This window comes from Boleophthalmus pectinirostris, unplaced genomic scaffold (genome assembly GCF_026225935.1).
Source record: "Boleophthalmus pectinirostris isolate CB_2022bp ecotype Guang Dong unplaced genomic scaffold, ASM2622593v1 HiC_scaffold_503, whole genome shotgun sequence".
NCBI classification, from domain to species: Eukaryota; Metazoa; Chordata; class Actinopteri; order Gobiiformes; family Gobiidae; genus Boleophthalmus; species Boleophthalmus pectinirostris.
The window spans coordinates 30007-49964 of record NW_026571407.1 but is presented as its reverse complement, the minus strand read 5'-3'; the positions used below and the strand labels follow the sequence as shown (position 1 = coordinate 49964).

Genomic DNA, 19958 nt, shown 5'->3' with positions numbered 1-19958 from the left:
AGAGTACATTTTGCACAGTATATATATATATATATATATATATATATATATATATATATATATATATATATATATATATATATATATATATATATATATATATATATATTATACTTTCAGGCTTTTTGTATTATTTGTACTGTAAACAACTGGTATGGTGAACATTAAGTAATCACTCATTGTGTGACAAAATCAGAAATGAGTAAGATTTCTTTTCTTTTTTTTAACAAATCTTACTCAACAGGGACTCAAAACTGTTTCTCTCACTGGTGGAAAACAATTTGTTATCACAGCTGTGCCATTCTTTCCAATGGCCTTCTCAGTCTGACCAGCACTAATCTCACACACACAGAACTAAGACTCAATGATCATGCAACAGTCTAATGAGCTTTCTTTCAAAAAATCTTTCAAAACCTGCATTGATAAATTTAGATTCAGGTTGTGAGTTAAATTTCTCCCTTTAATTTATTTACTTTCATATCATTATGTGTTGTATTGTGTTGTATTGTATAGTATGCACATGCACTCACTTGTCTAGAGTCTCGTCCAGTGGCTGATAGGACGATTCGTAACATTTGATCCTCTTCATGAAATCCTCTATGGCCTCCTCTGAGTTTGTGTGGATGTAGTCAGGGCTGTCCAACTTCACTTGCTACAAACACGAAGAAAAATGCAGAGTCTTTTAAGTTTAACTTATACATTTGTTTGTTTTACCAAGTCGTGATAATTCTTACCACTATGTTTTCTGCAATGACATCTGGGTCTTCACACACAGACTCCACAAAAAATACCTGAGTGGCACAATAGTAGTATTTTTTTAGATTAAGTAAAAAGAAAAAAAAAAACATAATTGAAAGGTTAAATGTGTAACTTTTCAAGTGAAGGGTATGCCACCAGCTCATCTCCATGGAGAGATGTTATTGCTTTACCTAGAATGTCCCACAGTATGGCATTGGCATGAAAGATAAATACGTTTAATACCAGAGTGTGGAATATTCGAGACAAAGCAATAGTCTCTCCATGGCAGAAAAGTCACATAGTGTACCTTTAAATTGAATTTCATTGTGTGTCTTGAACGCACCTTGAACCCATTCTGTTCTGCAAACTTCATTATCGTTGCTCTCCTTTCTCTTGTTGTATTCGTGGCATCGAACACCTTTGGACACAAATATAAATAGCACTGATTAATAACTTATAAAGCCAGAAGAGGGCAGTGGGCATAAAAGAGACTCACTGCGACTTGTCCTCCCTCCACGCTCAGGTACTGTCGGACATCGTTCAGAGCTGATGTGGCGCATTGTCTGAAGAGAAGAGGTTAGATTAGATTGCAGTTTTATCATTAACTTAAATTAACAATAATGCTAGTTATGTGTGTTAATGTTGTATATGGGTAATCTAAAGACTACAGGAGAAATACCCAATACTTACATTATTTCTTCTTCAATAATGATTTTAAGAGATCAGAGGCTGCTTTGCCATTTTTGCTTAATTTCTATAGTCAGTTGTATTCTCTGTCTTAGCCGCGGTCTAAACAATTTTTAGTCAAATTTTTTGTTGTTAAGTTAAACATTTTCTGAGCTTGTACATTTTCTGAGCCTACGCCACTCATCCATCTACCGTAATTCAGGAAAAATTAGCACTGTTGCCATGGATGGCAATTAACAATTCAAAACAAAATCTATTGAACGGTGAAAAGTACTCAAAATTATGCCTACAAACATGAAGTTGAAACCCATGTCATTTAATCGGACCAACATCAATAGAATAATCTATCGTCAGCAGTAATTTCTGCTTTTATGATTCAATGAAAATAGAAAGTTAAAATAAAAAGAGTAAGAGTCAGGTTTGTGGAGATGCAAGCCCGCTCAGAACAAGAACACATTATTCTCTGTTTTCAGTACAATAAAAACATCCACAATGGAAAAAAAAAAACCAAACATGCTGGCATTTTAGTCTATTTTAGGCCAAAAAGTTACATATTGTCGCTTTTATAAAATACCTTTGCATCTGGTTTCAATATAAGAAGAAGCGAATTGATGGGACCACAACAGCGGATAGAAATTTGATCGCAACTGCAATTCAGCATCAGCAAATATCAGGTCTTACGTAAGTACATTAACGCGCTGTCCCGTCCCAATGTATAATTAGATTTACACACTATTTATTTCAATACTTTAGTGCCGTTGATGTCATGTACAGCTGGTGTGTACTTACTGTCTGATTTTAAGGCCTTCTTCATTGTCTGGACGGAAGAATTCAAATGATTTGTAGATCTTAACACATTCTCTTCTGTACTGACCCACATTAAAAACTGAAACACATAAAGCATAACGTTATTTTTTCTGCACTTGTTTTGAGTTTTAATCTGTTGGTATTTGTTGGTATGTTTTTCCTTACCTTTCGTTGGCACTCCGATCCAATTTAAATATCTCGTCAGCTTCTTGGAGATGTAGGTTTTACCCCGAGCTGGGAGTCCAACTGTTACGATGAGCGTGGGGCAGTTTGTCATACACACTGTAAAGAAGAAAACAAGAAAATACTAAGTCAATTTACATAAACAATGAATTGTCAAAGCATGATTATAGGACAATTATGACAAGTGAAGAATTTAGGGAGTTCAAGCTTATTTAAAATGGTAAAAAGCCGTGTTAAAGCCACCATCCCTAATAAGACAGGCTGACCTGGCCCCGTTGTATTCTCACACTAGATGTTATCTAAGTTACTTCTGTCTGATAGTTGCCAGATTTGTCCTGACAGAAGAAATCTACAGAGCAGAGGTGAGTCTGAACAAAGGCCAAGTGAGAGGAGGGGGAATGGGTTTCACATCTGCCACTTACTGGTCACAAAACAATTGAATAAACTTAAGGGTGGTCGCTTTAAGGTTGTTTTTTTTTCCTTGTATTGATTGAACAGTTTAGCCTTGATTTTTTCGTATTAAAATAAATAAAAATAGCTTTCAGTATTGCTTTCCAAGACATAGACAATCCATATTTTTAATCAGTGTAATTTAGCATAAAATAATAAAATGTCATTCTCCAGATTCTGAACTCCATAAAAACATGTGATTAGGAGCAGAGGATTGACTGTGGGCCTCGAGATTAACATAACCAAGCTGATCATTGACGATTAGAAATAACGAAAGAAACCAAATCTCTATTAAAACTTCTAAAAACACTTTCTAAAAATATCCTACTCCTTCTGTTCATGTTGGAGGAGTGGACTGAGGCAAGACACTTCATTCAAAACTTTTTAGGGTTTACAAACAGCAAGACAATAATGGAATGGAGAAGAAAATTAACACAGGTGCTTAAGAAGGCAAACTTTATTATGACTACAGGAACTACCAACCACCTGTGACCATGTTTCTTTCACCTGATTTAAACAAAGACTTATCAAGGTTTCCCAGTTAAAATGAAGCCAAAACATGAACTTTGGAAACTTTGGAGCTGGGATTGTTACATATCAATTCACTATAATGTGCTTTTTATGCCAGATGCCCTCCCTGGTCTGACTCCCACCATTTATCTACACACTGGAGTTTAGTCATATTGTGTTGTTATTATGTTATTAAGAGCACTTAGTTGACAAGCCCTAATACATTTTTATGTGATCTTTTTAATGGATTAAATGTCAAATTTAACCATGTATTTGGTTTCTAGATCTTAGAAATGTTAATGTCATTACACAAACAGGTTAGCCTACTACTTCTACTACTACAGTAAAACGCTAAACTACTGTAAAAAACATGTTGTGCCCCCCTTAGGCTACTTGGAGCCCCCTTCTCCCTTATCAGCCATAAGCACACACACTACTGTCAACAAGTAAATCATCATAAAGAAAACTGCAAGTCGTTCCAGGCTAAGTTGTTGGACAAAGGCTTATCCCCCGCTCTAAACACCCTCCAACCCCCCACCTCAGTCCTATAGCGCCTGGTCACCATAGTTTTAATACACAAAAACCATCACACCTATGCCACTGAAAGGATGCCTACTGCGAGCGACCTTACTCAGCAAACATAACCAAGGAGACATATACCGGGTCTATGCTTCTGCTATAGTCCAGCTAGCTATACCCACGTCCTGAAAGCTTCATGGCTCAACTGCTGACTCGAGTTATCCGGGCAATTGATCCATTTTCAGTCATGCGCACGTCACAAGACCTGTGCAATGTCATAAATGCGTTATATAAAGTATAAGACGTGCAGTGCTGTAAAGATGGTTACTTATATCAAAAGGGCACTTAAAATACACCAAAATGCATGCCACGACAGAAGAAATTGCAGGAAAAATGATGCAATACTGCCATCTCGAAATGCGCACATGGATTTAAGCTAGGTGTGCAGGTAACAAGGCGAGGATGAAGACGCAAGAGGCAAACGCGGGATTAAAAGCAATTGGTGCATATTTAGCGACACTCCAATGCGCAAAAATGTCTAGTCATCCCGTGTTTTGGAGAGGGGTTAATCTGTTTGCATCCTCTTACCCCGTCTCTGCGTAATGGGTCGTTGGGGCAATCCATTACTGCACCGCGGCATCCATATCTTCCGTAGCGGGTTTTGGGTGAGCTCCCGTGGCCCGTGCTCCGGAACGTCCTTGTCTAACATCGTCTTTTGTGCGTCAAATGCGTTAAAGAGAGGTTTTCTGTGCTGTGTCTTGTCACGATGCGAGGCGATGGGTGAGTGTTTGGAGCGGAGGGGTTCACAGGCTTGACATCACATCAGCTGAGGAGCAGCGGCAGCCTCCCTACCGTAAACACCAGTACAATGCGCAACGGGAATTAAGAAAACAACACTCAGCGATTTGGTACAAGGTGTCTCAGCAACACGGTCAGTTCATTCATGTTTTCGAGTATTCCATTTTAGGACTCCCTGCTACGTCTTGTGTTTTTGTACACAGGTACTAACCCACCAAACCAAGTCAAAGTCATTAAAAAACATGAAAATTTGCTTATCAACACGATGAGAATGTGTTGATATGCAAAGATAGATAGAGAGAGAGAGAGAGAGAGAGAGAGAAAGAAGTGTCTCCATATTGCATAGTTGATTAAATAAAGTTGTAGTGCCTTCAAACTGAAAGACTATTTTCAGTGTGATTTTTAGATTTTAACAGTGGTGGATGAAGTGTTCAATTTTGTACTTAAGTAAAAGTACAATTACAGGCGCAAAAAGTTATTCATGTAAAAATAAATTATTTTGCAGAGATTTTTAGAACAATTAAAGGATAAAATGTTGTGAATTTTGCTAATTTTAAGTGATTCAATTGATTTCTTAATTTTTCTTGCTTCTTTTTGTGTATTTGGGTTGCTTAAAGTTGGGACAGAAACTCAAATAAAATTATTTTAAACTCAAATTATTTCAAAGTACTTTTTACTTTTCTGTCCAAATCTAAAATGTAATGGAATAGAAAGTATAGATACAGGTTCTCAAATGTAGTGAAGTAAAAGTATCCTTTGTAAAAAATTTACTTAAGTAAAATACATATACCTAAAAATTTTACTTAAGTATTTTTATTTTGGTAGTTTATTTTCCATCACTGGATTTTAACCACCAGGCATTACTGGCTGTTTACTTGCATGTAAAAATCTGATCATAATCGGATTTCTGGAGTTATTAGATTACTGAAAACAGTTCCATCAGATGTGAGTAATCTGATTTCTCTCTACTTGTTCACATTTGTGCAGGATTTGACAAGTATCAAAACAAAAAACAAAAAAAGAGACTAAAATAAAAGAGAAAAAGTTATTTTTAAATTCATTGTACTTTGACTTCCAAATTCAACAGTTACTCTAAAACTGATTAACTGACACATGTCACCCGATGTTTTGGATCTTTGGATCTTTTACTTGTAAACTCACCAAACCTATTCATGAGTTTTGTGATTATTTTAGCTATCTGATTTTAACTGGTGATGTAAATGTATCGATGTTAATCACCAGACACAGGCTAAGTAGTTTTTTTCCTTTCAACTCTCTACATTCATATAAATACAGTCTATGTCCCCTGCAGTTTTAACAACAAATCACTGTCCTCCTTTGCCCCGTCTCCATCACAGCAGCAGAAAAAAAACAGCCTCCTCACCCTCTCCTCCTTGATTTATTTTTAATTTTTATTTCCATTTCCATTAAAACATAAATCGTGCTTTGTGGTATATTCTGAATTTCGAGCCAGTAAATAAACATTTTAATGATTCCAATGTGTGAATCATGATGAAAACATAACTCAGTGGTGCACATTTTAAGCAAAAAGTCTTGCTTTATTAGCTAATAGTAATAGTGAAACAATATTGAGAGAGAGAGAGAGAGATACTTTATTGACTCCAAGGGGGAAATTCAAGTTTTGCTGCAGCAAACTGTTGCACTTGCTGCAACATTTTCACTGCGCGTCTCAGTCAAAGGTCTCAGTGCAGTTTAAGAGGAGGACTGGTCAGGGAGGGTTAGTAGACCCTGTGGAGGAGCTAAAAGTGTCCCTCCTCTGTGTCCTGCAGCATCACAGCAGTGTTCAACTTCAACCTATATCATCTAGGGATATTACAACATGCACACATGAATCACTCAAACAAATATACACAAAAGTCCACCATGCCAGGTCAACAACCTGACATAAACACAGTCAAATGTCTCCCGTTGAGATGACAAACAGGGAAGATTCTAACTCTCTGACAATGAGAGCAGCCCCTGTCACAAACACAGGAACAGCAACCCCCTGTTGAGTACGGCCCACCCCAGCCCCTCTCTCACCAAATTCTAATTTGAAGACCCCAGCCAATATGATAAGAGCTAGACAGACGCTACATAGGCTGATGACCAACTGGAATGACGACAATGACAGTGAAGACATAATGCCTGTTCACAGTACCAGCACAAACATGTCCAATTCTCTGATGGTGAGACGCCGAGTTAGAAATATAGAAGGACGCAAATTAGAATCCACTTGGGAAGAGTGCGTGAATCTGGACTATCTGACGGAGTAAAAGAAAATGGAACTGCAAAACCAAACTAAAGTCAGACCTCAAGTCCATGTGAATAAAGCTCCCGTCCTGTGTAAACCAAAGCCAAACGCCACAACTGCACCCAAACCTGTTGATCCCAAACCGTTTGTTCCCAAACCTGTTGTTCCTGAACCAAAGGTGAACCAAAGAGGTAGTGATGACCTAACTGGAGATCAAACCAGACAGCCCTCGCTCTGTAAATGCCGACACAGGATGTCCCATTGAGGAGGTGATGGAAAGAGCATGTCCTGTGGCACATGGAGAAACACACAAGAAAACTGGATTTCCACACTCTGAGCTGATAGCTGACATTCTAGACAGATCTGATAAACATCTGTTTGTCCTTACAGACAGTAAAACATTAACTACAACACTGAAAGACCACATCACAATAAGCTTAAGTGATGACACAAGAGAAGCAGCCTGGAAGATTAAGACGATTTACACAGACTATACGAATGGACCACTGAAGGAAACACAGACTGAACTCTTTTATCAGGTCCGTTACACCATAAAGGACTTTTTCCTCTATAGGATGGCCAAACAAGGAATGCTTGAATTGTTGACCAAGCTGACATTTCTCTCCAAGAACTAACCTCAACCCATTGCGGTTTCATCGCTGATGGGGCTGGATTGTTTACTAGCAGATACACTAGTGCCAATCGTCAGCCAGTGCTTCAGTGATCGCCTTACATCAGAGTCCGATCAGACGGTCTTTAGAGTTGACTCCTTTATAAATGCTCTTGCCATCATGACAGAGAGAGACCCACTCAAAGACTAACAACAAGGCAGCAACAGTTCAGCAAGTAAAAGATGAGATCCTTGAGGTTTTAGTTCCGATGGACGAGTGGTTGCTAGAGGAAGCACAAAAACTGTTCAGGGCGGATATCAGCCTTGCTTATGAAGAGATCTACCAACTGATGTCTGCAAATGTAAACACACCCAAGGGAACAGCCCCTGTCATGAGTACAATATTAGCTGTCTTAACGCAGCAGACTCCAGCCCCTGTCCCAAAAAGACCCCCTGTTTGTCCACAAGCCCCCGTCTCAAGAAAAATCCCTGTCTCTATGGAGAAGACCACCCCCCTGACTGTGCCATAAAGACACCAGTACAGGTTTATAGACCAACCCCCAACTCCCCACCTCAATGAAACCTCCATCCCCCCAGATTGGCCAGTTAATACGACAACCACACCAGCACTGGTTTCTAAGAAGATACCTGGCCCTTTCTCAATCCCACATGGCAAAGTGGTGATAAAAACACCGTCCATCTGCAGTGACGATGAGAGTGAAGAGAGTAACCATGAAAAAAGAAAAGAATACTCATGGAACATAGAGCTCTTCACAATAATAGCATCCACTGTTGTAGAGACAGTTGAGAGATACAACAAGTGTCAGCAATATGACCTGGATAAGACATTGCTGTGCTACCATCTGGTGACAATGCTCTGAAAGTAGCCAGGGATGTGATAAAGGAACTGGAAAAGAAGTACTCACAGAAACAGATCTGTACTTATTTTGTAGAAGGTGAACTCACACCTATTCTCATTTGGGTGGCTAAACAGCATCTGGTCTGAGGTACGAGCATGATACATAAGATGTACAAATGGGACAGTGAGGACTTCCTGAACTTGACCACTAGTCTGCTCACTAAGCTGTGTAAAGGGGAGCAGGTGGATATTCCAACCATCTCCTTCCTTATTGCTGAGCAGTTACTTAAGGAGCTCCAAGATTGGCCCATTTTTATCAGTCCATATAGAAAAGTTGGTCCAGTCTATGGTCAAAAAGATTATGAAGTACTACCCCAAAGAGTCCTTCATCTTTTGCCTCCAGGATGGAGCAATGGACAGGATCATCTTGGAGAAGCTGAAGAAGGAGGTGTGTACACCTCAGACAAGTGTCAGGACCTTTTTCAAGGCCATAGCCAGAAAGATCACAACTTAAAAACTGTCTACAGCAGGGGTGTCCAAACTTTTTTCATCAAGGGCCACATATCTAAACACAGACGAAGCAGAGGGCTGATCAAGGGCCGTAGACTGATGCTCAGTACAGGGAATAATTGAAATGTGTGTGTGTTTAACACGTTAGAATGAGCCATGAGTCCTTATTCATGCTAAGATCCTTAAAATCACACACTAAATATTAAATATTAGCTTCATCAAGGTAGAATTTCAAAAAACTTGCAGTAAAAAAAATTTTTTAATTGATGCAAGGTAATTTGGGCCAATTCACCTGAAAGCCTGAGGGCCAAGAAAAATGTATCTGAGGGCTGCATTTGGCCCCCAGGCCATAGTTTGGACATGCCTGCTCTACAGAGACAGATCTCTTCAAATTAGACTCACCATAGAGATGATTTTACAGTATGGTATTAAATGGTTCTATATTCATGTAGACCAAACCAGACCTAGTTATAGGTCAAATCTGTGGAGAGGCAACCCCACTCACAGTCAGAATGCCAGTTTTTGTAGGCATTTCTGAGCTATAAAACACCTGTAATTTACATTAAACAGCTCTACCTTACATTTTTAATACTGTGGCATATTCCAGGCAGAGCAATGGCATATCGATAGAAACAAGTAGGTGACAGACCCTAAGTTACATAGTGCACCTATAAACATCGATCACCAAATGGTATTAATGCTTTTAATAATATGTGTTATACCAAAAGATTGCATTTTCTTGGTATTGTAGGCTTTTTGGAAGTCTTAGAAGAGGTATAATGTATGTGATTAAACAGGCAGCATTTACATATATCATTTGGGCAAAAACTTTAATAAAATTTTACATGAACTATCTGAACAATTGTGAGTTATTTTATATTCTGTATATGATTTAAAGAACACCTCCATTTTCAATGAGGCATTAGGCCTTGGAGCTGCCAGCACTGTGAATGAACAATGGGAAAGTAAACAAAGTAAGTGAATGAATGAAATGAAAACACAATTTGTCAGGACAATGAGTCCAGTGATGGCTAATGATGCATCTTCACTTCTCACAGACAGGCTTCAGTCTGTGCTTCAGAGCAGCACAACCACTACAGAGTTAAGCTTCTATCAGAACATCTGAACAAGTTTTATCCTGGAGAGAGACTATTCCCATGTCACACATACGCTCCATGGTTATGTGTGTCTAAGTTTGCATTGCTACAAACTTTTTCAGTTGGGATTTATGATCTCCATTAATATGAAGTAAATTTTCATCAAATAAAAAGTGGTGTATAGTTTGAGACATGATGAACTGCATTATGACTTCCAACCTATGCCTTCAATGACCAGAAATCACTATTTAAGATCATATGATTTCTATTGCATTATTTCCCATTTGGATGTGTATCAAAATGTAAAGGTTCCTGACATTGTTTGGACTATTATCAAGGTATATTAACCTAAGCTAAACATTAAAATCTTAATGTTGTATCTAGTATGACTATACTAGCCTATTTAATGGATCCATTAACTATTTTATTAATACGTTGCATTATACGGATGTTGTTGACATTATCTAATTGATTAATAAGTGCTTCATATACTCAGCTCTGGTCGCTGCCCTACATGCAAAAGGCGTAACAGCAGTAAGTAAACTCTCCCTACCTGAATAACCACTTACTTATACTGTATATTTCCCAGAACTTAGTTGGCGATTAATATATGGTCTGGTCTCTTAACTAAAATGTTATTGTAATATTACTAGAGCTCAAATGATTGCTTAAGATAGTTGGAATTTTGAAGATTTTGTAAATGGGTGACAAGGCCCTTTTGTAATCTCACATAACACCACAGATCAAAACCAGAGAACACAGGTGAGCGCGAACAAAGGCCAGGTGAGGAGGAGGGGAAGGGGTAACAGTTTCTACCATACAAAAATCACATAAACATTAGTACCTTACTGGTAGCTTTACCCAATACAGTTTGTCTACAATTTAATGGTGTGTGATTATAGTTAGGCTTGAAAAGAATCAGGCTTTATTCGTGTTTCTAAATTAAGTACACTCTGGTGCTTTTGTCTCCAACAGGGTGGTATTTTCTATGAAGACTCTTTTTTTTTCCAAGAATCCACCTTTTTGCCATTTACCGTAACTGCGCTGAAAGTGCGCACAGAAATAGAGTCAACAACAAGGAGCCTTCGCTGTTCACATGCAGCACACATGGGCAGGGGATGCAACCGGCGCCAGAGCCAATCAGAGACGACACAGAAACCTCCTCATCCAATCAGAGGACCGGTGGGAGGGCGTGCGCGCTGCAGCCGGACACCAGATGAAAACAACCGAACTGTTCTTTAAAATGAGTTTTAACATGAGTCGAACACGAAGAGAGCACGTACGAAAAGTGCCTGTCACATCAAATACACATGCGCAATAGTCAAGCATGAAGAAAACATGTTGACGACAGCTAGACGTTTGAAAACCAACCAAGGGGCTTTAGGCACCAACCCATTTCACTTGATACTTTGTGCAATGCTTAGACATAGCCTGGCTGAAAGCAATCAAGTCTAATAATAAACATACTGCTATGCTTTCTTCCTGGGAGTGGGATACAATGAAAGATAATTCTAGTGATAGGACTTGAGGCTTCTTGGTGGGATCCAAATCTTTTGGATCTGTTTCTTTCAAAGAGTCGTTCAAAAGTCTGGCTCATTTAAAAAAAAAAAACAAAAAACTATATATATATTTAAATGACAAGCCAATGTGAGAATTCATTTGATCTACAAACTAGTCACAGAAAGAAATGGCCATTGCTAAAATTTGTTTAAAATGGTTCAAACTGAAAGTGGGAGTGTGGGACTATCTGGGTTGTTTTGTTGTGTGGGGTCGGCAGCTGTTGGGGCTGGGTCGGTGGGTGGAAGGAAATGTGGGATTGTTTTTCATCACTGTAAAGCACTTGTGTTACATTTTTTTTGTATGTATGCAAAATATTTTATAAATAAAGTTCAACTGATAAATCGATATATGTATATATTTTAAAAACAAACTGTTATTACGATGCCAAATATGTATGTTTTGCACACAAAGCTTGACACTCTGCTTCTGTGCTGATTCTTGTGTTGATTCAGGGTCAATCAGTATAAAAATGCATACAAATAAGAAAGAAAAAGATTCTTGTTTCTTTTAAAAAATTGTACCTGCTTCCAACATGAGAGGTAAACTGGGTCATACAGGCCTAGGATTAAATCATCATTAAACTGAAACCTCTTATATTAGGCCAGTGGCATTAAACTTTTGTCTCCTCACAAGCAGATTAGTTATAGGCCTTGTTCAGATCTGTGGAGAGGCGACCCTGCTCTCTGTGAGAAAACATGTATGCATTTGATTTCAGGCCATCCTCATAGTAGGTCCATGTGTCTTTCTGATCTGAACAAATGAAAGAACATAGTGTAACACTGGAACATTCCTGGCTCAATGGATGCAATGATGCAGACAGAGACAGAGCACAGCTTCAGCAAACCATTAAAACAGCCTGTCCTACCTTCTTTAATTGAATTTTTGGGGCATTTAACTTTGCTACAATTTCAGACAGTTAATAAAAAAACTGCCTTGAGTTGTGTTTTGTTTCATTCAAGTAATTATGCTTTGTTTTGACCTACTGGTACTGATCTACATCTTTGACTGGTAGTTCTGTGCTCCTCTGTGAATGTACATCTTCACCGTAAATTCTGTACATTTTAGAGCTCAAGCTGCTTTCACCACAATGCATTTTGTATTGATAATAAACTACAGTTTCAGCCACCTGAAAACTACCAACTACACTACTAATTGTTACCAGCAGGTGGCACAGTTCCTGTTAGACAAGCGCCTTAGGGATTGAACTGCTTTTCTCTCTTTTCCCATACAAAAACAGACCTACTACATTTTAAGTTAAAAACACAAAATGCAGATGTGTGTCTACAAGCGTATAGCCAGTGAAGCCAGAACTAAACCAAATGCAAAAAAGGCAAAGATCTGTGCATAAATAAAATAAAACCAATCATGTTATTTTTTAAGTTTTTAAGTTATTTTTCCACTATGAGTGCTTTGAGCATCATATTCTGGACTTTAATGAGGGACAATGCACTGGTCTGGTGCACTGCTGTACAAAGTCAATCATATGGCCCGCTAAAGCAAGTACTGAACACAAAATATTTTATCTAATGTAACACTTCAATTATGACAGCAGAGGGCACTGTCTACTCTGTTATAAAACATTGCTCAACAAAGTCATTTTACACGTTGTTCTGTGTAATACGATGCTTTTTGACTGGATAATATACAGTACTTATCAACAACAATCAGATCATTCTTGACATCTCAAACACTTTTGAGTTGAGTTACAAAGAAAAGTAGGGGTGTAACAAAATAACTATTCCCAAATTTTGAGACTCATAATATCATCAATATTGTATAGGGCTGAGACAGTATTGTTTTTTATTTGGAAAGAAGTTTAGATAATGCTAGATCTAGTTTAGATAATGTTGAAGCATCCCCAGTTACAGTCACTAACTGTATTTGATTTGCATGTAGAGTATATATTACTTTAAAATTGTGAGTTTATTCATATTGACTTTAATTGTTCCCTCTACAATTCCTAATATTCATAATTATGCAACTGTTAAAGTGATTGTGTAATAATCTTGTTGGTGATATCTGTCACTCCTGTAACTACTTGATGAGTTTGTAAACATGGAGCGAGTCAGGGGTCAGAGGTTGTAGGTCAAAGGTTGTTGGAGTGAGTTCATCTTGTTAAGACAACACTGGGCTCCAGCTCTGATCCTGAAAAAGAATAAACAGCCTCTTTTGTGCCTCTTTAGATAACACAAGGCCTGCAGTAAAATATACCCAGTGAACATAAATGAAACATCTTACTCACAGTGCTTACTAGTGTAGGCATTTTAAAACTATACTATTACGTTTGACATTACTCTCCAAAACGTAATCCCAAAGTTGATTTTCAGCCAGCCAAACTTGTTACAGTAAATGGCATCCTGAAAAAGGCTGTTATGAAATTCTGTAGAAATTGTCTGAATCATTATAGAAAGTCACTTGACATATGAGACATGAAATGAAGGCTCTGGCAAAAATAAAATTATGAAAAATTAAGCTTTAAAAAAATTTATAATGAATGATTATGTATTTACATTTATTTTTCAACAAATTAAATACAAATATAATGTTGTATATATAGGTCTCAGGAAATCCTTGAAAGAAATTTGAAATATGAACAGCTGAATTAATCAAATGCAATTCAGAGCATGTTTGAACAGGGTTAGCAGGGTTTTTTTTGTTTTTGTTTTTACCATAATAATATTTTATGGTTTGCAATCTAAATATGACCATTCAAACTGAGATTTTGATGTGATTGAGAATTAGATCCATCTTACAGTATTAAGTATTTTTTATTTAGTAATTTGGTTTACTTATGGTTTACTTTTAGCCAGAACATATACACTATTTAAGGAAAATTCATCTTGACAACTCTTAATGCAGTCTTGACTTTAAAAATTGTAAATATCTGATTGTTTGGAGAGGATGCAGCTAAATAATACCACTCCTTAAGCAAAGACCAAACCACCATGAGACAATTGCCTCTGAGAGAATCTGTTCTGTACAAAACGTTCTTGTGAAACCACAATGTGTTTCAGTTCAAGTTTGTGACAGACACCAGCACCCACGATTTACTCTAACGTGGACTTAACCCAAAAGGAGGAATTATGCCACTCAGATTAAAAAGTTACCCATTTCACAGTAGAAAAATATACTGATGCCAAATCCTGTGCTATTTTTGGAACTAGTATTAGTATAACTAGTATTTAGTGGTATTTTTGGAACTACAGCTTCTTAAGAGAAATTCGCCAGCACTTAAGCCCATTCTGGTCCAAGCCAAATATAAAAACATGGAAAGATCTTGTGGCATGAGATCTTGCCCTATATATAGTAGCAAAAGGACAAAACTGCATTTGAAAACCTACAGAATTAAGGGCAAATACACATTAAATGAAGTTCTATTCTACAATATATTCATTTATAATTTAGTCTTTAGTTAGTAATACCATGTTTTTGAAAATAGTTTATAAAGTAGCATTATTATTACAAACTTATTTGGATAATGTTTAATGTATAATGTCATCAGGCAAGTGTATAACTGATAACGGTCTGATAAATGGACCAATAAATCAATAAAAGACTACTATGAATCAGAAAACAAAACAACTCTTCTAATGCTGCTACTACTTCTACATGAACATCCTATCAGAGAATACAAGCAATGCATAGGAGGTATTTTATCTGTTCATTGTGTAAATAGTAAACATAAAATTGAAAAACTGTCATTTTCCATCATGAGACCAAAAGTACAAACTGTTCCCTGTGAAATTACAATGTATTTCTCTCATGTACAGCTCTTTCAATGTTCCTAAAGGCTGAAACTAATCTCTAATAACAATAGCAAGCCAACCGCCTATTCCCACAGTAACAAGCCTCCATAAAGATGTCCTAAATATGTTTTTTTTCTATGTCAATTCACCTCAAATAACCCAGTTCTCCTCTGCATTGTGAGAGGCAGAGGGTGTAGGAAACGTTGCAGTGCGCATGCGTGGAACCTGTAATCAGATTCATAGCGAGAGGTTGAACTTTCCCCTAGTTTTTCTCCAGCAGACAGGCAGAGGCGCTAAAGCTACCGCAACAAGCAAACGCCATGATCACAGCACACAGGAGACAGACCAAAAGCAGGCCATGAGAGGAGGAGGAAAAGACGTTTAGCGATGCACAATAAACGAGATATATTATGCTGTAGATTAGGGTTGTCAAGTGAGAATCAGACACTAATTGATGCTAAAACAAGTAATAAGACTAGATACTCATTTGAGCAGGTATTGATACTAAGGAAAGTCACATTCACAGGACAGAATTTAACCTTTCCTGAATAGCTTTAGATGATGATTAGCTGATCTTGAGCTGTATCAAGTTTCAAGGACCACATAGACTGGACTATGGGATTACACAGATATAAGACCTCATGGTAATATTACATAAAAGAAAGTACTATTATTTAATGTTGAAAATCACATTCTATTGTCTAGAGAAGTAGTGTTTTTGTATTATCATCCTGGTAATGGAATCGGTATTAAGTATAGAGTTTCTTCCTGGGTATTGTCTAAGTATTGTTAATCTAGTTCGAAATTTTTGTATCGTGACAGCACTACAGCAGACAGGACTGTGCAATGAGATTATTGTTCAAAGAAATTACAAACAGGATGAGAAAAAAAAAAAAAAACTCAATACAATCCTGAATTATATTGGTACACATTCTGCCTCTGATTGCCTGCCTCTTGGAGCAAAGCCACTTGTCTAATCTAATCTACTTTGGCTTTCAACCATAAAACACAAAACATAATAAAAAAACAAGTCAATACTTTAGACAGTGTAAGTGTTTAGTATTGCCATGATATCAATTATGACCCAAATAAACATATTGTATAATAAACTAGCCGGATGTTTTTCAAAATGCCTTACAGTAGAATAGTATGAAGAGTAGTCATCTCACAGTCTAGAGTTTTAGTCAAACAAGATTTTTTTTTAGTTGACCGCAGACTATTGCTTTGCCTGGAATATTCCACAGTAAGGCTTTAAGCATAATTATAATGCATTCATTTAAACAGGTATTTTTGTTGCTGAAAAAAACACCTTACATTCTGTTTGTGAGTGGGGTCACCTCTCAACATATCTGACCTTTAACCCGGCCTGGTTGACTCACCTGCCTGTCTTCATGGTGATGGATAGGTTTATTGCCATAGTATGGAACATTCTAAGCATAGCATGTAGCATGTTTAAAAGAAATGTGTTTTACTGTATTGAAAAATCACATTATGATGACTGCTTTCAATGTAAAACAGTGAATGAATATATGTATAAATGTTAAAATAGAGATTTTATATTTCAGTTGATCCAGGAAGTCTAGCTGATTGCACTGCTTTCAGATAATGGAATCCAGATAAACAATAAACAATGGCAATAACATCTTCATGTCAATTAGCACCTGAGGGACCCTACACTAGACAGAATTAAATTTCCTTTTGCTATGGATTCTACCTACATGACTAAGGGACTACAAAGATCTCCTCTAAGAAGTTATGCTCACTTTGAAACAAGCTATTTTGGGTAACATGCATTATAAGACAAGCCTTTACATACCTTCCCTTAAATAAACATGCTTTGTCCTGTTACCTCAGACAGTATAATTCACTTTCATGCACAGACCAGCCCCTCACCTGAGATCACTCCTTCCAGTCGCCTATACAACTCAAAGCATGCTTTTCCTGTTTCTGCCTCACCTGCTTTGCCGAGAAGCAAAAATAGTTTAGATTAGTGGTATTCAAACAGGATCCACCCAGAGATGCATTTTTATTTATCAGGTCTGAGACAAGGATTAAAATGAATGGTCACAAGCAATATCAAAAAGGTTGAAGTTACCTTAGTATTGTATTGTCCTCCGCAGAGAACTTTAAAATCGCCATTGGATCTTAAGTATAAAACATGCTAACCCTGAAGTTTAGAACTCAAACTAAAATGCATAGATGCTTGTATTAGTTTAGCAATTCATATTTCTGTCTTTTTTCAAATATGTGTGCATGCTTAGAATACCAACTGTAGAATGACAATTAAACACAAGTAAAAAAAAGTGACAACATAAAAAATTCACAAAAAATTGAGTCTCTACACAAGACAGATGAAACTCTACACTTCTCTACTTCACATACCAGGATCACCGTCTCATCGTCACCACGAAAACAGATCCCATGTGGAATAATATTAAAGGGTAGGAGTAAACAAGGACAACAAAGCAAGCATAGATCTATTTCAACAACTTTTTAAACTTTAATCTCCACAGATTCCAAGACTACTAGACTAAAGCTGCGTATGCTTCAGATTCCTGACTCATGTGTTTCATTACAGTTGAGTTAGTCAGGCACAAAAAGACGCCAAGACCCAGAACTAAACTAGGCCAGTAGGTCTAAACTAGGACTAAGCAGTGACCAGACTTACACTTTAAAAGGTGCTGTATGTACAGTTTGTTTTGATTGTTATTATTGCTTTGCTTAGAATGCTCTACAGAAAGTGACATATCAATACCTATCTTGCACAGAGTTAATTATAGATGTTTTTAATGCTAAAATATGTTGCAAACCTTGTATTCTCACCTCTCAGATCTGATTCTGACCTGTAACTAACTGTAATGTCACCTGCTTGTCTCCATGAAGATAGATAAACCCTACTCTGAAACATTCAAAGCAAAAATATCTCCAAGACAAGCAAGTGCCAGACCTTCCAAAAGAAAAGTTACACAGTAACCAAAAAAATCAGTTCTAGAAAAACAATAAAACTGCTCCTACTCCTCTGCATATCAGACACTACAGCCTCAGCTCCACTATGTTTGAATGCAGAGCTAGAGACAATTCAAGTCCATATTTGGAGCAGCAGATGTCCAGACCTCTTTAAGTAGCAAAGCCTTTCTCTCATCTCCAGCTTTACAAGGGAACAGAACATGGAACTGAAGAACGCACAGAACGACTGACAGGGACACACAATGACTAATATAACTATTGCATAATAATAAAAACTATCTATAATCCCTGATCAGAGGATTAACTATTGTGCATGGCTTAAAGTTGTGTTTGCAGCTAACTTTATCAAGCCCTGTCTATACAAACAGCATGTATTAATGAACAGATCTCATTCATAGAAAGCACCTATACAATCTATTGAATTAGGCTTGAATGTGATATGTGATAGACAAACTCTTTATGACAATAGATAACTAGAACAAAGGTTAGCAGGACACGCAAAACAAGTTATATTGCCAAATGTTGATGTATTAGGATACAATTTTGCACTTTTTGGCCTTTAGCTCTATTTAATAAGACAAAACATTACAATAGCCCTTGCAACTCAACTTTATTGCCTTCCACCAGAATATACTAGAAGGATCCTATTCATTCAGCGTGGGCTAGGCTATATACACCGGTAACAATACGTTATGATAAACGATTTCGCACGATTAATTTTAAAGAACTGAGTACTTAAAGCATGCTTCAATTCACTGTGTTTACATGTGTCTCTCCATTTAAAACTACAGAAGCTAAAGGCTAACGGGCTAACAAGCTCTGCACCAGTTTCATCCACAAACACAGACGATCTGAGCCTTACATTTAGACAAAAGCTAGCATCACCTTCCTTAATAACTGACCTCCATTTAATGTAATATGATCAGGTTGTCTATTGCTCTAACTCGTAGTCGATGCTTCCTTATGGCTCGGTGCGTACGTGACTGACGCTTGTTTACTTCAACCCTCGCTCATCTGCTGCTGCTGCTCCCCTGCACACTCCGCCACTCTTTCCTGCACAAATCCTCACCGAAAATAGCGCAAAATGCCACGGATGAGAGCGTGCACGTACCTGCCCGGCTCCGGGGGTTTGTTGGGCTATAGGAGCCCCTCATCCTCCCGGTTGTAGCTCGTTTTCGGGGCCGTGGAGAGGGGCACAGGATAGCAGCGCTGTTCCGTGCTGTAGCTGTGAATCCGATGAATGAAACCAAACAGGGCTGCGCTCGTGCTTCTCCACTGACCCCCGCGCGCGCAGATCCAGACGCACGTGCGCTTGTTGTTGTCCCAGTGGGTGTGTGCGTCTCCCAGTACGTGCTCCATTGCCCACGCCTCTGAACGGGTTTGTACTTTTCTATTGTTTTGTTGTTGCCCCATCAGATGACTCATAATTTGGCTCAACTTTTAAACTGGTCTGTGTAACAATGTTAACCCACGCTCACGTACATTCTGATTCTTTACAGACCTGTGGGCGGAGATAGGGGGTAGGTGAAAACTGAATTTTTCAGTACACTAAATTCTCAAATGCAAGACAATAAAGGATTACTCTAACACGCAGTTAATGAAGTTATAGCTATGTGAGGGCCCTGAACAGTTTGATTTTGTTGCTCTATCCCAAACACTAGGT

General features: G+C 37.8%; 1 protein-coding gene across 2 annotated transcripts; it reads right to left on the bottom strand.

The window, feature by feature from the left end:
- Positions 1 to 317: 317 nt before the first annotated feature.
- Positions 318 to 19641, bottom strand: LOC129411666 (6-phosphofructo-2-kinase/fructose-2,6-bisphosphatase 4-like). Of its 2 annotated transcripts, none has more exons than XM_055163114.1 (7): positions 19407 to 19641; positions 2398 to 2514; positions 2215 to 2311; positions 1235 to 1301; positions 1082 to 1156; positions 735 to 791; positions 318 to 652 (listed from the first exon to the last, which is right to left on the bottom strand). In XM_055163114.1, exons 1-7 carry the CDS (start codon positions 19447 to 19449, stop codon positions 527 to 529), a joined length of 582 nt encoding a protein of 193 aa, XP_055019089.1. In that variant the 5' UTR covers positions 19450 to 19641; the 3' UTR covers positions 318 to 526. The 2 variants fall into 2 exon arrangements, with proteins under 2 accessions (XP_055019089.1, XP_055019088.1); XM_055163113.1 differs by lacking the exon at positions 19407 to 19641 and adding an exon at positions 4483 to 4740 and having other exon boundaries at positions 319 to 652.
- Between the last annotated feature and the right edge of the window lie 317 nt (positions 19642 to 19958).